At 36.6% G+C, this 15,000-nt stretch overlaps 2 protein-coding genes across 2 annotated transcripts in view; one reads left to right on the forward strand and one right to left on the reverse strand.

Moving 5' to 3' along the window:
• Positions 1-3,701, reverse strand: part of fig4a (FIG4 phosphoinositide 5-phosphatase a) — a 79,664-nt gene extending 75,963 nt beyond the window's left edge. Inside the window, exons 1-2 of the mRNA XM_084432342.1 lie at positions 3,604-3,701; positions 2,784-2,894 (exon numbers count right to left, since the gene is read on the reverse strand). Coding sequence (XP_084288468.1) covers positions 2,784-2,846 — 63 coding nt within the window. The 5' untranslated portion in view covers positions 2,847-2,894; positions 3,604-3,701. The remainder of the gene's footprint in view (positions 1-2,783; positions 2,895-3,603) is intronic.
• The window catches only part of ctsbb (cathepsin Bb), a 214,730-nt gene that overhangs the window by 119,497 nt on the left and 80,233 nt on the right, over positions 1-15,000 (forward strand). The gene's annotated exons all lie outside the window — the stretch shown is intronic.

Here is a 15,000-nt window from a genome sequence, read left to right on the forward strand (position 1 = left end):
AGTGCCATGTCAGCATTCAAAGCTATTCTCATGGCAAAAATACAAATATCATACAATACAAACCAAAACAGCAAGTCATACTGTTTTACACAAGGATTTTTTACATTTTTTAAAACCTTTTCAGGCATAATCTTACTAAATAAGTCCTTAAGCGAGTGGAAGAGCGTTCTACCAGTATTAAGTCCAGGACAATCTAATGAAATGTGTTTAACAGAGAGGGGAATCTAACAAAACATGCATAAAGCTGGGTACAATTTGATTTAAAATAATACTTTTACGTTATGAAACATATTCCGTACATGTTCTTGACATGTTCTCATAAGATCCAGCGGATTCTCAAACATTCAGTCTGTTGAAGAGTTAAAGAAAAACTGTTTGCTCTTCATTCGGACAGATTTCCAGACACACGAAAGCCCCCAGTGAGAGGAACACAGCGAACGAGGATGAAGGCAGACGGTCTGAACATGTCCTCACATTATCACAGTCTCTGAGTGTGCGACTGCGCTCGTAAACGGCCCACTCTGTCCTGTTCTGTGCTTTAATGGTGCAAAAACAGGTCAAATGCAGCATAATATTACATTATTAACAGTAGATTCACACTGTACAGGACTGACTGCAAGTCTGCACACAGTAAATGATAAAAGAGTTATATTATTACATAACATACGGCCGCAAAATCACATTTAGGCAGTCAGATCAAATCCAACAGTGTGACGGCGGTTTTAACTGAGAGATTATTTGACTATTAACTATTCAACGAACTGCATTAATAAGCGAATAAAAAAATATGTTGATTAAAAATGGAGGAAAAATCAAGTAGTGTCTAAAACATACACTATAAACTCTAGTCTAAATATAACAGTTCATGGCATGCTGTATCAGATATTCATATTTTCTTTCCTATAATGATTAGACATACTTAGATTGCACAAAACTATACAACTACTGATTAAATCTTATTAAAACAGCTCTTTCTGAGCCGAATCACTGCGGTTCAGACACTCGATCTGACTGTTTAACGGCAGCTAAACACTGCCATCTAGGAGCACAGAGCAATATTTCACAAATATTAAAAGAAATAAAGAGGACCTGTTGTGCTTTTTGTCCATGTTCCTCTTTCTTTAGTGTGTCATGTGGCTGTTAGAGGATGACAAGCTCCAGTTCTTCTCTATATCAGTGTCGGTGTTTCTGAACTCCTGAAACGCCTCCATTGTAGTTTCTCCCGGGAACGAACACGTCACAATGTTCCTCATTATAATAATTAATGTGCAGAATAAAGGGGCGGGGCCTGGTTGAGTTAGTAGCATAGACAGTATATAAACTGGACACAGCGATTGGATTCAACGGAGAAAAGTGAAGTCAATTAGAAGCACCAAAGCCCGTCTACGGAAAGCCTGTTCACTCCAACGCCCTATTAAGTCCTATTGGAATCATTCCCTTCCGAAACTTGCAGAGCCGGAGAGCGTGAGGAGGAGGTGTCCATGAGCTAGGAGCAGGAGCAACTTTTGCTAAGTATTCTGATTCATTATTTTGTCATTTTGCCTCCACGTCCATAATAAAGTTCTGTGTAATGAATTATTAATGAAGGAATTATTATGAACCAGAACCACCACTTTAGAGATTGCTGTCTAATCTGTGGGAAACACTAGCGTTATAAACGCCGGTCGAAATAAAGTGAAACTATTTGTAAGTGCGCAGTGATCCCTGCAATCACTTTCATCATGAAAATACATTTCAGTGCAAGATGTGCAGCGCCAAACGACCATATACTGTACATTATGCTTAGAACAGGATTGTGATCGAACGTCGTGCTTCAGTTTCCCGTGTTTCAGCGTTGTTGTTACGGGAAGAGCGCATCCATGATATTAGTAAAGTCCCGCTGTAGTCAGTTTTAGCCCTTAAAACTCATCTTTGATCACCAAAATGAAAATTTTAAAGGTCTTCATGTCTTAAAATATCTTGAATGTAACTCGACACCCTTGCCTCATTTAGTATACGCGGTTCTATGAATATGCAAATTCACCCCGCCTCCACTCACTCGCTCAGCTCAGAGATCCACTGGTTGACGATCACACGTTGATCTGATTGGTTCTATGAATATGCAAATTCACCCCGCCTCCACTCACTCGCTCAGCTCAGAGATCCACTGGTTGACGATCACACGTTGATCTGATTGGTTCTATGAATATGCAAATTCACCCCGCCTCCACTCACTCACTCAGCTCAGATCCACTGGTTGACGATCACACGTTGATCTGATTGGTTCTATGAATATGCAAATTCACCCCGCCTCCACTCACTCACTCAGCTCAGAGATCCACTGGTTGACGATCACACGTTGATCTGATTGGTTACAAGGTAGTTTGTGACGTCAGAAACACCAGCGATTTCAAAGCGTGTGTTTGAGACTGTCTTTGGTTCACTGCAGTTTTAAGGAGGAAATACTCAGCAATGGTGTCGACTTATGAACTTACACATGGTTTGTCTTAAAGCAGATTAAAAACACCACATAGACACATAAACTACATTAAAAGCTGGATTTTCACCACAGGGGGATTTTTTCTCATCATATTTATTTCAAAAGTAGGCTTACGTTTTTATTAAAATAGTTTCTCGTCATGGCTTCAAAAACACACAGGGATGTCTGGTACATATATATTCATATTCGTATGTGCATGAGCTGCTGATCTGATTCACAATCGCATTATATGCTGTTCACAGTATTTAAAAGTCCAAAGCAAATCCATGTATCCTTCAATAATAATAAATGAAATGTGACTTACAGCTCTGGTCTCATAAAGCACCAGTTTCTGAACTCCTCCAATCACAGCGGCTGTCAGAGGCATGATGATGATGATGATGATGATGATGATGCTTCCGCCCAATCAGTGACCCTTCAGACAGTAATCATGCAAATGAGACACACATCAGAGGAATCCAGCACATGCTTTATATTCTGAACCTTTTCTATTATGGCTACAGATCACAAGTTCAACTTCAGAATCTGCAAATAACTAATCAATAATTAATCATAATTACTGCATTTTTATTCAGTACTGCCCTGAATAGGTGATTCCACATAAAAGACGTTCCATATTTAGTTTAAAGATCGTACTTTTTAATTTAGCCTGCTCTTTAGAAGCTACATAATATATTTAATATAATATAATAACGCATTTGTTATTAATTTATGTTTTCCAGAAGAAAAAAGAGGATGTACAATTGTATCGAGATTATAATATTATTCATAAACCAAAATAAGGTCATTCCAATGATAATAAGTTCATTAAATTAATGTCATTCTTCATAAATCTCAAAGATATAAATAATTAATCATAGAGATTTAAAAAAATAAAAATAATAATAAAGTCGATTTCACTTCAATGACCAAATTAAATAAAGGTTGGGTCTTAATGAATTCATTTTTACATATAGATTTAATATGATAATCCAGTAATAGTCTAATATGAACATGAGAAGAAAGGTCTCGTTTAAATGTTTACTGCGTTTAAGGGCTGTTTACTGCCTAATCTTTGTGTTTTAAAAACTAAGACGCTTTCTAAATGACAGAGTTATAACAAGAGTCAAATAAATATTACTTACAATCAGAAGACGCCTGCATGAGTGTCGATATCTGGAGAAATATTGTGCATAAACAAAACGCTACACTGAGTCATGTGACTGTCATGTGCAGCTGAGACGGAGTCTCTGCTGGGACAAATAACAAGAACGCGAAAGCGATTTAAAAAAAAAATACACCTGCGACTACTAACAGACGCGGACTCGTTTGAATGTCTATTTTGTGAGTATGAAAAACATTCAGTTGTTTTTGCTGATTTGTATTTGTTGTAGTGTTAGATAGATTAGTTAACATGACCTAGATGTCCATTTCCTGAAAGAAATAGTAAGTGTAAAAATATTTTACATTTCTTAAGACATTTTGGTAACCGCGAAAACGTACCGCCTTGATCCAAGTTGTGGTGGGTGGTTGTCAAGGCGTTGCTAAGGTGTTCCAGTGTTTTTTAGAGTGTTGCTATTCAGTTTTCGTGCTTTTTGGCTAGTTGTTTGGGCATTGCTATGACTTTTGAATGGAGGATCGGCCGTTATGTGGGAGTGTGGGCCGTTACTCACCGCGATATAACGATAACTTCCTGTTTAAAAAGCCCGCGCTTTAGTTATGTACGCTTTAAAGTCGGTGGATTAGGATTGGGTCGATATTTTTATCGTCCAGATGGGAAAAATGTTCTGGAATTGATTCTACGGATATCGTTTCTCTGTCGTTTGTGGACACCACTATTGGACTATTCTTATGGTTTTAAAGTTATCATTCTTTGCACTTTATTCAATGTATTGATCTTTTTATCAATCTTCAAGATCTTTTTATCTTTTTTATCAGAAAGGAAAAATCGACATTGTTTTGGTGATTTTCGATATTCTTTTAAAGTGATTTTAGCCCGCATTAGAATAGTGAAATTCTAATAAACCTTTTTAAACTTTACAATTTATTAAAAGTTGAAAATAATTTTTTTATAGTTTTATTTTTTTCAAACCCCATGTTTTCCATAAAAATTTTTTTTAGCATGTTTTTTCCCCCTTCACTTTATTGTTTTCGTTATCGGTCCCTATACTGTATGAATAATACCATCACGAAAATTAACAATGGTTTTATCATAGTAAAATATTATAATAAGTATTGAGTACCATTTGTATAACCACAAATACCCTAGTTAAACTATAGTTTTTGTATCTAAACAAATGTTGATTTTGTAGTTAACATTGTCCTTTTCCCCCCTTTTTTTTCTCTTTTTTTTCTTTTTCTTTTTTAGTAAAACCATGGTTAATTTTCATAAGGTTATACATACAGTACTTTGACCTGTAGGAGTGACGGTGAAGATGTAGTTCTCTTCGGGTCCTGTAGATGTCGCTGTGTGTTCATACATCGACAATCAGAGGTTTCTTTTTGTGTCTAAAGTCTATTTTGTGGTCTATTGTACTATTACCTATAGAATAAAGTAGTCTTAATGCCCAATAATATCTTGTTGAATTTTATTTTATTTTAATACTGACAGTGGCATGTTATTTATTTATTTATTTATTTTTATTTCCTTTTACACACTTTATTTATTTTCACTTATATGTGAGGGTATGCCAACAGAGTTACTTTAAATGGAAAGAAATCAAGACAGAGATATAAGTTCTGCTTATTTAAGTTTGTGTTGTGTTTCGCTTCATTTGTTGTGTACAGATACATATTGAACTACATGAACAACGGCATCATGTCAACTACGGGTCATTAGAGTATTAATAGACCGTCTGCTTAATATCTGCTAACACTTTATTTTGATGCTTATATAAGCAGAACTTATATGTCTCTCTTGATTTCTTTCCATTTAAAATAACTCTATTGGCATACACTCACATATAAGTGAAAATAAAAGAAAAAATTACAAAAGAAAATTAAAATAAACAAATAAATAACATGCCACTGTCAGTTTTCAAATAAAATGAAACAAGATATTATTGGCCAGTAGACTACATAACTAATTTATTGTACTTTACACACACTCGTGCACAACAAGACTTAACAGCTAACCCGACCCTAACAGCCTCTGAGAATTAGTGGACATTTTTGCGTTATAGTTAAAGTGCTTAAAGTGGAAAATCAATCAAATACAGAGTAACCCAAAAATTACACCGAGAAATAGACAGGAATAGGGGTGTAATAATATATCGTGTCACAAAAATATAGCAAATGCAACAATATTGTGTATAGTTCACCCAAAAATAAAAATTACTGTGAGAGAAAAATTCAAATTTTCAGAGTTTTAGTGCCAGTACTACATTAAACTACTGTATATAATGTTGAATATAATGTATAATAATGCAATGGGGGAATATTAGTGTGTCCTGATAATGCCAAATGTCTGTTACCAGTAAAAAGTGTCTTACGTTATTTTAAATATATCGTCAGTGAAAGAGTGCAAGAATATTCATCTGAAATAATTCAGTTTTTCAGCTTCAGAATCATGAATATTGTTATTCTGGCGTCTCTATTGTCCTGAGCTTTGGGTTTCAGCACCAAGTCCAAGACTATTCATTCTAATCAACAGTGCATTTTCTGTTAACCTTTTATCATATGTCTTGAAGTATCGCAATAGTATCGTATCGTGAGTTCAGTATCGTGATATTTCTCGAATCGTGACACCCCTAGACTATATTCTACTAACCCGGGAATTAGTTTGACATGTGCTTTGCATTATAGTTAGTGAGAATGCCTAAAGTGGACTATCAAAATACAGTAAATGAAACCGAGAAATAGAAAGGAATGAGAAAATGAGATTGTCCCTCAGAGAGTCATCTGACACGTGACCCTGGATCCCCAACCCCAGTCACATGATGGCGCACGGGGATATCTGTGGCAATAGCCAACAATACATTGTACGGGTCAAAATGATCCATTTTTCTTTTATGCCAAAAATCATGAGGATATTCAGTGAAGATCATGTTCCATGAAGATATTTAGTACATTTCCTACTGTAAATATATAAAACATGTATTTGTGTGAGTGAATGCGGCACAATCATAAACATAAATGAACAACTTTAAAGGAGATTTTCTCAATGTTTTGATTCAGATTTTCAATAGTTGCATCTCGACCAATTCTATTAGCAATTTCTTGTTTTCTACAATTATTGTCCTATTCTATTAAACCATACATCCATGGAAAGCTCATTTAGCTTTCAGATTATGTATAAATCTAATATAAATTAAAAACTGTACGTTTGTGGGTCCAGGGGTCACATGGTTTAACCAGTTCCTCTCTGCTGTATCCTTTCTGTTATTTTGACAGCATTATCACTGAGAGAGAGAGATTAGTTGTCTTCGCAATCGCTGTGGCGCCGGCGTGTCCCTCCTCCAGTCAGACAGGGTTTGTGTTGGCAGCCCAGAGAGGCCTCTGGGAAACGTCGGTCCTCCAAAACCCCGTCTGCACCTTCGCTTATACGGCCCCCTTTTAAAGTCACACGTTCTCTCTCTCTCTTTGTGTTTCCATTTCCTCGTCTTATACTTTTCTTCCGAATCCTATAGTCGCTGAACAAACACATGCTGTCATCCTGAAACATCCTGAAAGAGTTGGTCTGGTTAGATGGACTCCAGGTCCGACGGCGTGGCCTCAGATCAGAGAAGTGTTTCTGTCAGCAGAGGAAATTTGTTCTGGTTATTGACATCTCAACTTTGAGTCTCGTAAAATTCTATTGCTAACACTTTACAATAAGGTTTTAGAGCCCGACCGATATACCGATATATATATTAGTCGACAGTCTTGACTAATCGAGTCACGAACGCCGTGCTAAGTGAGCTGGTCGATAGGAATTACGTTTGTGAAATCTAACTTAGCACGGCGTTCGTGACTCGACTAGTCGAGACTCTTTTCCAAGATGACGAATGCCTGTAAACGCGTAATGTACGGTCTTTATAAAGTAGCCTATCTTATTAAACTGTCTGTACACTTACACATTTTTCACCGGAATTGTCCTTTAACGAGTCACATAATGCATTTAGTGCATCACTAAGTAGTAGATTTTAGAAGGCAGGCAGCAAATGATGATTGAAAATGGTTTGTTGTAGCTTAATGGAATAGATGGATAGAATTAGGAGTGACCATTGTCTTGTTTAATAATAATACAAATGGTGATGATAATAATAATATCATCATCATTGATTTTTTAAAAATTATTACTGTTAATATTAATAATAATAGTTGATTTTTTTTTGTTCAAAGGACAAAGGATATTTTTAATATACATTATATTTATCATAACTTTAATATATTCTGTTCTGTTGTGACAATAAAGTTAATTTTTTTTTTTTTAAGTTTATTTTTAAACTGCATTATCATATTATTTTAGTAAGGCTGAGGACTCTTAAATAACTGCAAATAACTAATGTTAGGGAAAACCTGTTCATGTTTTGTTACGCGTTTCTGGATTTTAAAAAAATATATATATCGGCCGATATATCGGAATATCGGATTTTTACATCACCAAATATTTGTATCGGTATCGGCCTTAAAAATCCTTTATCGGTCGGGCTCTATAAGGTTTATTAGTTAACTGCCTTATGGGCTGCACAATATATCGAAAGCATCAAAATATCGCAAATGTATGCATATGCAATATGAACAAAAGACAGAGAAAATCACTCACTCTCGGCTGAATAACTTTTGTGGCTTTAATAAGAATCAGGATATATTTACTTCATACAGTGAAAACTAAGCCGTGTTTTATTTTTACATTTGATTATTGAGTTTGTGTTGTTTAATAACCCTAACGTAGGATAACCTGAACCCTGAACCCCGAGGTTTACACTGATGTTACAATAACACTTCTGATATACAGTAAAACACTGATGTTACAATAACACTTCTGATATACAGTAAAACACTGATGTTCACTGGCAGAAGTTTAGGGATGTTTTCTCGTCACAAAAAGAATGTGAAACACATATATGTAGGTTATATCATTTTAAATATGTTTTAAAGATAATTTAGGTGTATTTTACACACTTGAATATCAAATATCGCATTATTTAACGAGTTATCGCACATCGCATCTTTCTTCAGTATCGTGCAGCCCTACTTAACACGACCGAAGAATGACTATATTATTATTATTATTAAACATTTTCTAATACACTATTAAAATCAAAGGTTGTGTTTGTTAACATTAGTTAATGCACTGTGAACTAACATGAACAACCAATGAACAGCTGGATTTTTAAGAAAGATTAATAAATACTGTAATAAATATATTGCTCATTTTATGTTAGTTGATATATTAACGTTAACTAATGAACCTTATTGTAAAGTGTTACCAAATCTTTATAGGAGCACAAAAACAGACCAAATTGAGTCAATAGTCGCCTTGCATTCAGAATATAGCGCAATAAAATAAATGTAGATAGTGACAGGTTGCATTTAAAAAAAAATGTAAATTAAAAAGCTAATTAGTTTTACTTACAGTGTTTTAATTAGTGTAAGTCTGGCCTTTGACCTGAGCATCTTTAGTCTGCATTCCTCTGAACATTTAATGTTGAAAATACTCATTACATGAAATATTTCAATCACAAAAGCTGCTCAGATTTTGTAAGAATTTGCTGAGAAGTTGATATTGCTATCTTTCAGCGGATGAGCCGTGTTTCTGAGATCGTGGAGTGCATCTCTGCGTGAGATACGGGTGCTTTTGCTCGTCACCTTGAGACGGTTTCGATAAAACTTGTACGTGAGCGTCAGCGAAGGCTCAGCTTTGACTAGAATCACAGATAATCTCAAGAACACGAAACACAAACACCTGCGGCTCCATGAGGGGTACGTGACGGAGAGATGCGTTCATCATGAGATATCACACCGTTTAAAGCGATAGGAAGAGATTTCAGAAACACAGTCAGTCCTAAACTGGGTTTGTAAGCAGATTTCGGGACAAATTGGGCCCTAGTTTCCCCAAATTCAGTCTGGATTCCATTTTAATGGTTAAATTAAATACACTATTATTTTTCCAACTAATGCCTGGAAACTGAGAACTGTTTCCAACACTCATAATAAATCAGAATATTAGAATGATTTCTAAAGGATCATGTGATAGACTGGATGTCACATGTGACACTGATAGACTGGAGTAATGATGCTTGAAATTCAGCTTTGCATCACAGAAATAAATTATTTTTTAAAGTATATTCAAATAGAAAACTATTATTTTAAGTTCTAATAATATATAACAATATTACTGGGTTTTTTTTCTGTATTTTTGATCAAATAAATGCAGGCTTGATGAGCAGGAGAAACTTCTTTCAAAAACATTAAAAATAGTAATGTTTCCAAACTTTTGGCCTGTGCTGTATATATAAATGAACTAAATTAATAACTTTTTTACAACAGAAATGAACCATCGCTGAACTGACTTAAGCTTAAGCTGGACTGTGACGCTATTTTCCTCTAGAAACAAACTTTGCATTATTGTCCTGTTATCTCCGTAAAGCTGCTCTGAGACGATCTGTGTTGTATAACGCGCTTTATAAATAAAGCTGACTTGACTTTTCCTCATGGGCGTTTGAAAGAGGAGGACACCAGGAGATAGTCGTGTGTCTCGGGTTTAGGGTGCCGTTCTTCTCTGGTGGTCCGACTGACAGAGACGCCTCAGGGGTCAGAGGTCAGAGACCCCGAAACCCCCACTGACCACTTAAAACGAAAGACAGATCAAGAGACACCTTATGGAAACATTATTAATGACTAAAGATTTCATTTGGATTCGAATTTCATTTTCATTTCATTCGAATTTAATTTTCATTTCATTCAAATTGGATTCGAATTTCATATGCAAATATGCAATTTTATCATAATTGCTGAATGCAATCCTTTACTACTCACTTAAAAATGTTGGGTTAAAAATAACCCAACGAATAACCCAACGTTTTTTACTGTGTAATTTTGGGTGTTGATTCCAAAATGACTGGCTGTTTTGTTCTAGCTTGCTTGTCTCACCAAATATGATGTGTTTCGTGCTTTCGTTAATCATGTCTTGTATTATATCATCCCATTTATCACCAGGAAAGCTGCAACAAAGACACGATTCCTGTATCTTCCTCTGAGTCAGGGTTACAACTAATGTTCAGTTCTCACATGCATGACATTTTTTAAAGGGGTTGGTATAATGCCCTTTTCACAAGATGTAAAATAAGTCTCTGATGTCCCCAGAGTGTGTGTGTGTGAAGTTTTAGCTCAAAATACCCCACAGATATTTTTATATAGTATGTTAAAATTGTCACTTTTTGAGGGTGAGCAAAAACACACTGTTTTTTGTGTCTGTCCCTTTAAATGCAAATGAGCTGCTGCTCCCGGCACAGGGGGCGGAGCTTCAACAGCTCGTGTCCTTTTACCTCACACACACACACACTGAACATTTCAAAAACTTTTAGCCTTTTATGTTCAAACCGAAGTCAGAAGGATGGAGAGACTCAAGAAGAAGAGACAACATGTAGAAGCAACAGGACATTTCTGAATGGTTAGTTGATGAATTTATGAAGCTGATGTGTAGTTATCTTCTAGTCATTGATTAGCATATTCTGTCATGATAATCTATAAATCGTGTTCTGGGGGCGGGGTTTATGTAAATTCTAGGGTTGGTGATGTCACTAACCCGGGAGGAATGTGGTGTAGTCTCTACCAGCCGTTTGTTGTAGTCCTTAAAAAGCGATTTCTTTAAAAGCAAATATCTCCCTTTGCTTTGAGCGTTGTAACTTTGCAGATGTTGCTTATGCTCAAACAGCAACATTACACACTAACTAAAGTTAGAGAAGTCAAATCATAATCGACCAGCCCTTTAATGCCTAATGCTGATTTCATGGTTAGATTTATGGCCAGAGGAAAACGCAAACACGACCCGTATGTTTTCTGCTGCGTCCGTTACTTATTTACAGTGAATGAAAAGTACTGATTTTGTGAAAAGGCATATTTTTTTATAAACTTATGTTTTGGTAAAGCTCTTTGACGTTGAGTATGTGAACGTATTATTCCACTCCTTTGAAGATTTTAAGTTAAATGGTACTTTTTGAATACTGCTTTTTGTCCTTGAAACCAAAACGTTTGACTAGTCAACGTCGTCTAGTCTTTACTAATGTTATTTATGCCTCATCCATGGAGTGTGTCAGTTACACCTTCGTCTAACACTGTTTAAATGTTACTTTTAAAAGTAACATTCCATTAATGTTTGAAGAATGATAAAACGGAATGTTTTTTTTTTTTAAATGAACATTCCGAAATGGAATTTAATAACCAAATGGGAATATTAGTGAAACGGTCTTAGAATATATTTTTGTTAGCTGGGATAAGTACACAATTTATTTTGTGGATAAAAAAACGACCATCAAATTTAGTGATATTAAACAAATCAGCAGATTTTGGTAACACTTTATTTGACAGTGTCCTTGTTACATATGTTACATGTACTTACCGTAGTAATAACAGTAAATTATGCATAATTACATGCAATTAACCCTCAACCAAACCCTAATCCTACCCTAACCCTATAGTAAGTACATATAGTTGCTTAATGTTACTCAGTACTTAAATATATGATTACACTGTAACAACGACACCTAAAATAAAGTGTACCCCAGATGTTTTTTCCTCTAGATGCAGGGCTGTGTTTGATGAAGAGAAAGGGTTGTGTGTGTGTGTGTGTGTGTGTGTGTGTGTGTGTGTGTGTGTGTGTGTGTGTGTGTGTGTGTGTTATCTGTGTGAGGTCAGATGTGTCCTTCAGTCAGCACAACACCATGATAACACAGTAAACCGCTGATAGAGCCTGAACTCACAGCAACACGACGAGATGCTCCCTGTCTTTACTGCGCTCTCACTGTACACCGCCTGCTGTCTCAACACTCGCATGCGTACAGGAGACCGTACACAGTGTGTCACTGATGCAAGTGCAAGTTAGGTTTTTTTTTTTTCAAGTTTTTAGTGCTGGGCAACAATTAATCGTGATTAATGGCATTCAAATACATAATATATATGTGTGTGTACTGTGTATAATTATTTTGTATAAATACACAGATATGCATGTGTATATATTATATATTGTATAATTATGTATAAATACACACATATGCATGTGTATATATATTATAAATTATATATAAATATATTTCTTAAATATATACAGTGAGGAAAATAAGTATTTGAACACCCTGCTATTTTGCAAGTTCTCCCACTTGGAAATCATGGAGGGGTCTGAAATTATCATCGTAGGTGCATGTCCACTGTGAGAGACAGTATTTGTATGATACAGCTGCAAATAAGTATTTGAACACCTGTCTATCAGCTAGAATTCTGACCCTCAAAGACCTGTTAGTCTGCCTTTAAAATGTCCACCTCCACTCCATTTATTATCCTAAATTAGATGCACCTGTTTAAGGTCGTTAGCTGCATAAAGACACCTGTCCACCCCATTCAATCAGTAAGAATCCAACTACTAACATGGCCAAGACCAAAGAGCTGTCCAAAGACACTAGAGACAAAATTGTACACCTCCACAAGGCTGGAAAGGGCTACGGGGAAATTGCCAAGCAGCTTGGTGAAAAAAGGTCCACTGTTGGAGCAATCATTAGAAAATGGAAGAAGCTAAACATGACTGTCAATCTCCCTCGGACTGGGACTCCATGCAAGATCTCACCTCGTGGGGTCTCAATGATCCTAAGAAAGGTGAGAAATCAGCCCAGAACTACACGGGAGGAGCTGGTCAATGACCTGAAAAGAGCTGGGACCACCGTTTCCAAGGTTACTGTTGGTAATACACTAAGACGTCATGGTTTGAAATCATGCATGGCACGGAAGGTTCCCCTGCTTAAACCAGCACATGTCAAGGCCCGTCTTAAGTTTGCCAATGACCATTTGGATGATCCAGAGGAGTCATGGGAGAAAGTCATGTGGTCAGATGAGACCAAAATAGAACTTTCTGGTCATAATTCCACTAAACGTGTTTGGAGGAAGAAGAATGATGAGTACCATCCCAAGAACACCATCCCTACTGTGAAGCATGGGGGTGGTAGCATCATGCTTTGGGGGTGTTTTTCTGCACATGGGACAGAGCGACTGCACTGTATTAAGGAGAGGATGACCGGGGCCATGTATTGCGAGATTTTGGGGAACAACCTCCTTCCCTCAGTTAGAGCATTGAAGATGGGTCGAGGCTGGGTCTTCCAACATGACAATGACCCGAAGCACACAGCCAGGATAACCAAGGAGTGACTCTGTAAGAAGCATATCAAGGTTCTGGCGTGGCCTAGCCAGTCTCCAGACCTAAACCCAATAGAGAATCTTTGGAGGGAGCTCAAACTCCGTGTTTCTCAGCGACAGCCCAGAAACCTGACTGATCTAGAGAAGATCTGTGTGGAGGAGTGGGCCAAAATCCCTCCTGCAGTGTGTGCAAACCTGGTGAAAAACTACAGGAAACGTTTGACCTCTGTAATTGCAAACAAAGGCTACTGTACCAAATATTAACATTGATTTTCTCAGGTGTTCAAATACTTATTTGCAGCTGTATCATACAAATAAATAGTTAAAAAATCATACATTGTGATTTCTGGATTTTTTTTTTTAGATTATGTCTCTCACAGTGGACATGCACCTACGATGACAATTTCAGACCCCTCCATGATTTCTAAGTGGGAGAACTTGCAAAATAGCAGGGTGTTCAAATACTTATTTTCCTCACTGTATATATATATATAGGTAGAGCTCAGAAAGACTAATTTTGGAAATGGAACGAGGAAGACGGGTTTTGATGGGAACTGATGTTGATGAAAGCCTGTGGCCTGATGCTAGAGAGAGGCAGGATTAGCCCCTCAGTTATTTGTTCGGATTACAGAATGTACTTTTAGTTTCTACCTTTTTTTTCTCATTACTGTAATTCCGTAAATTACTACAGACTATTGAAGCAAACTGCTAATTTTCATTTACCTTAAAGAATTGTTACGTTCTAAAAATGTAAATAAATTTCTTTGAAGAAAATATTACTTTGTATGAAGTCACTGAAAAGATGAAAAGTGTGTATTTTCTGTATTGGTGTTTGATGCTGGTGTTTTTCCTCTCAGTGTGTTCTGAGGGACAGTGTGTGTTATCTCAGTGAGGGTTGTGCCAGTGTGTGTTTTCTCAGTGAGGGTTGTGCAGTGTGTGTTATCTCAGTGAGGGTTGTGCAGTGTGTGTTATCTCAGTGTGTGTGTGCAGTGTTTGGCTGCACTGAGCCGGTTTGAGCCGTGTGTTAAGAGTTGTGTTGCTCTGATTCAGTTGTGCAGGTGATGTGAGCTGTTGAGCTCAGGTGACTGTTGCTGTGCAGACTGTAGAGTTTAGCACATGCAGCTCCAGTTGTGCTCACTGTCGTTTAGCAATCGGAAAAAACTGTAAGAGTCAGTCACACGTTGGTCAAGTGTGCTATTGCCAAATAATTGAGTGGG

This window comes from Rutilus rutilus (assembly GCF_951802725.1).
Source record: "Rutilus rutilus genome assembly, chromosome: 15".
NCBI lineage: Eukaryota > Metazoa > Chordata > Actinopteri > Cypriniformes > Leuciscidae > Rutilus > Rutilus rutilus.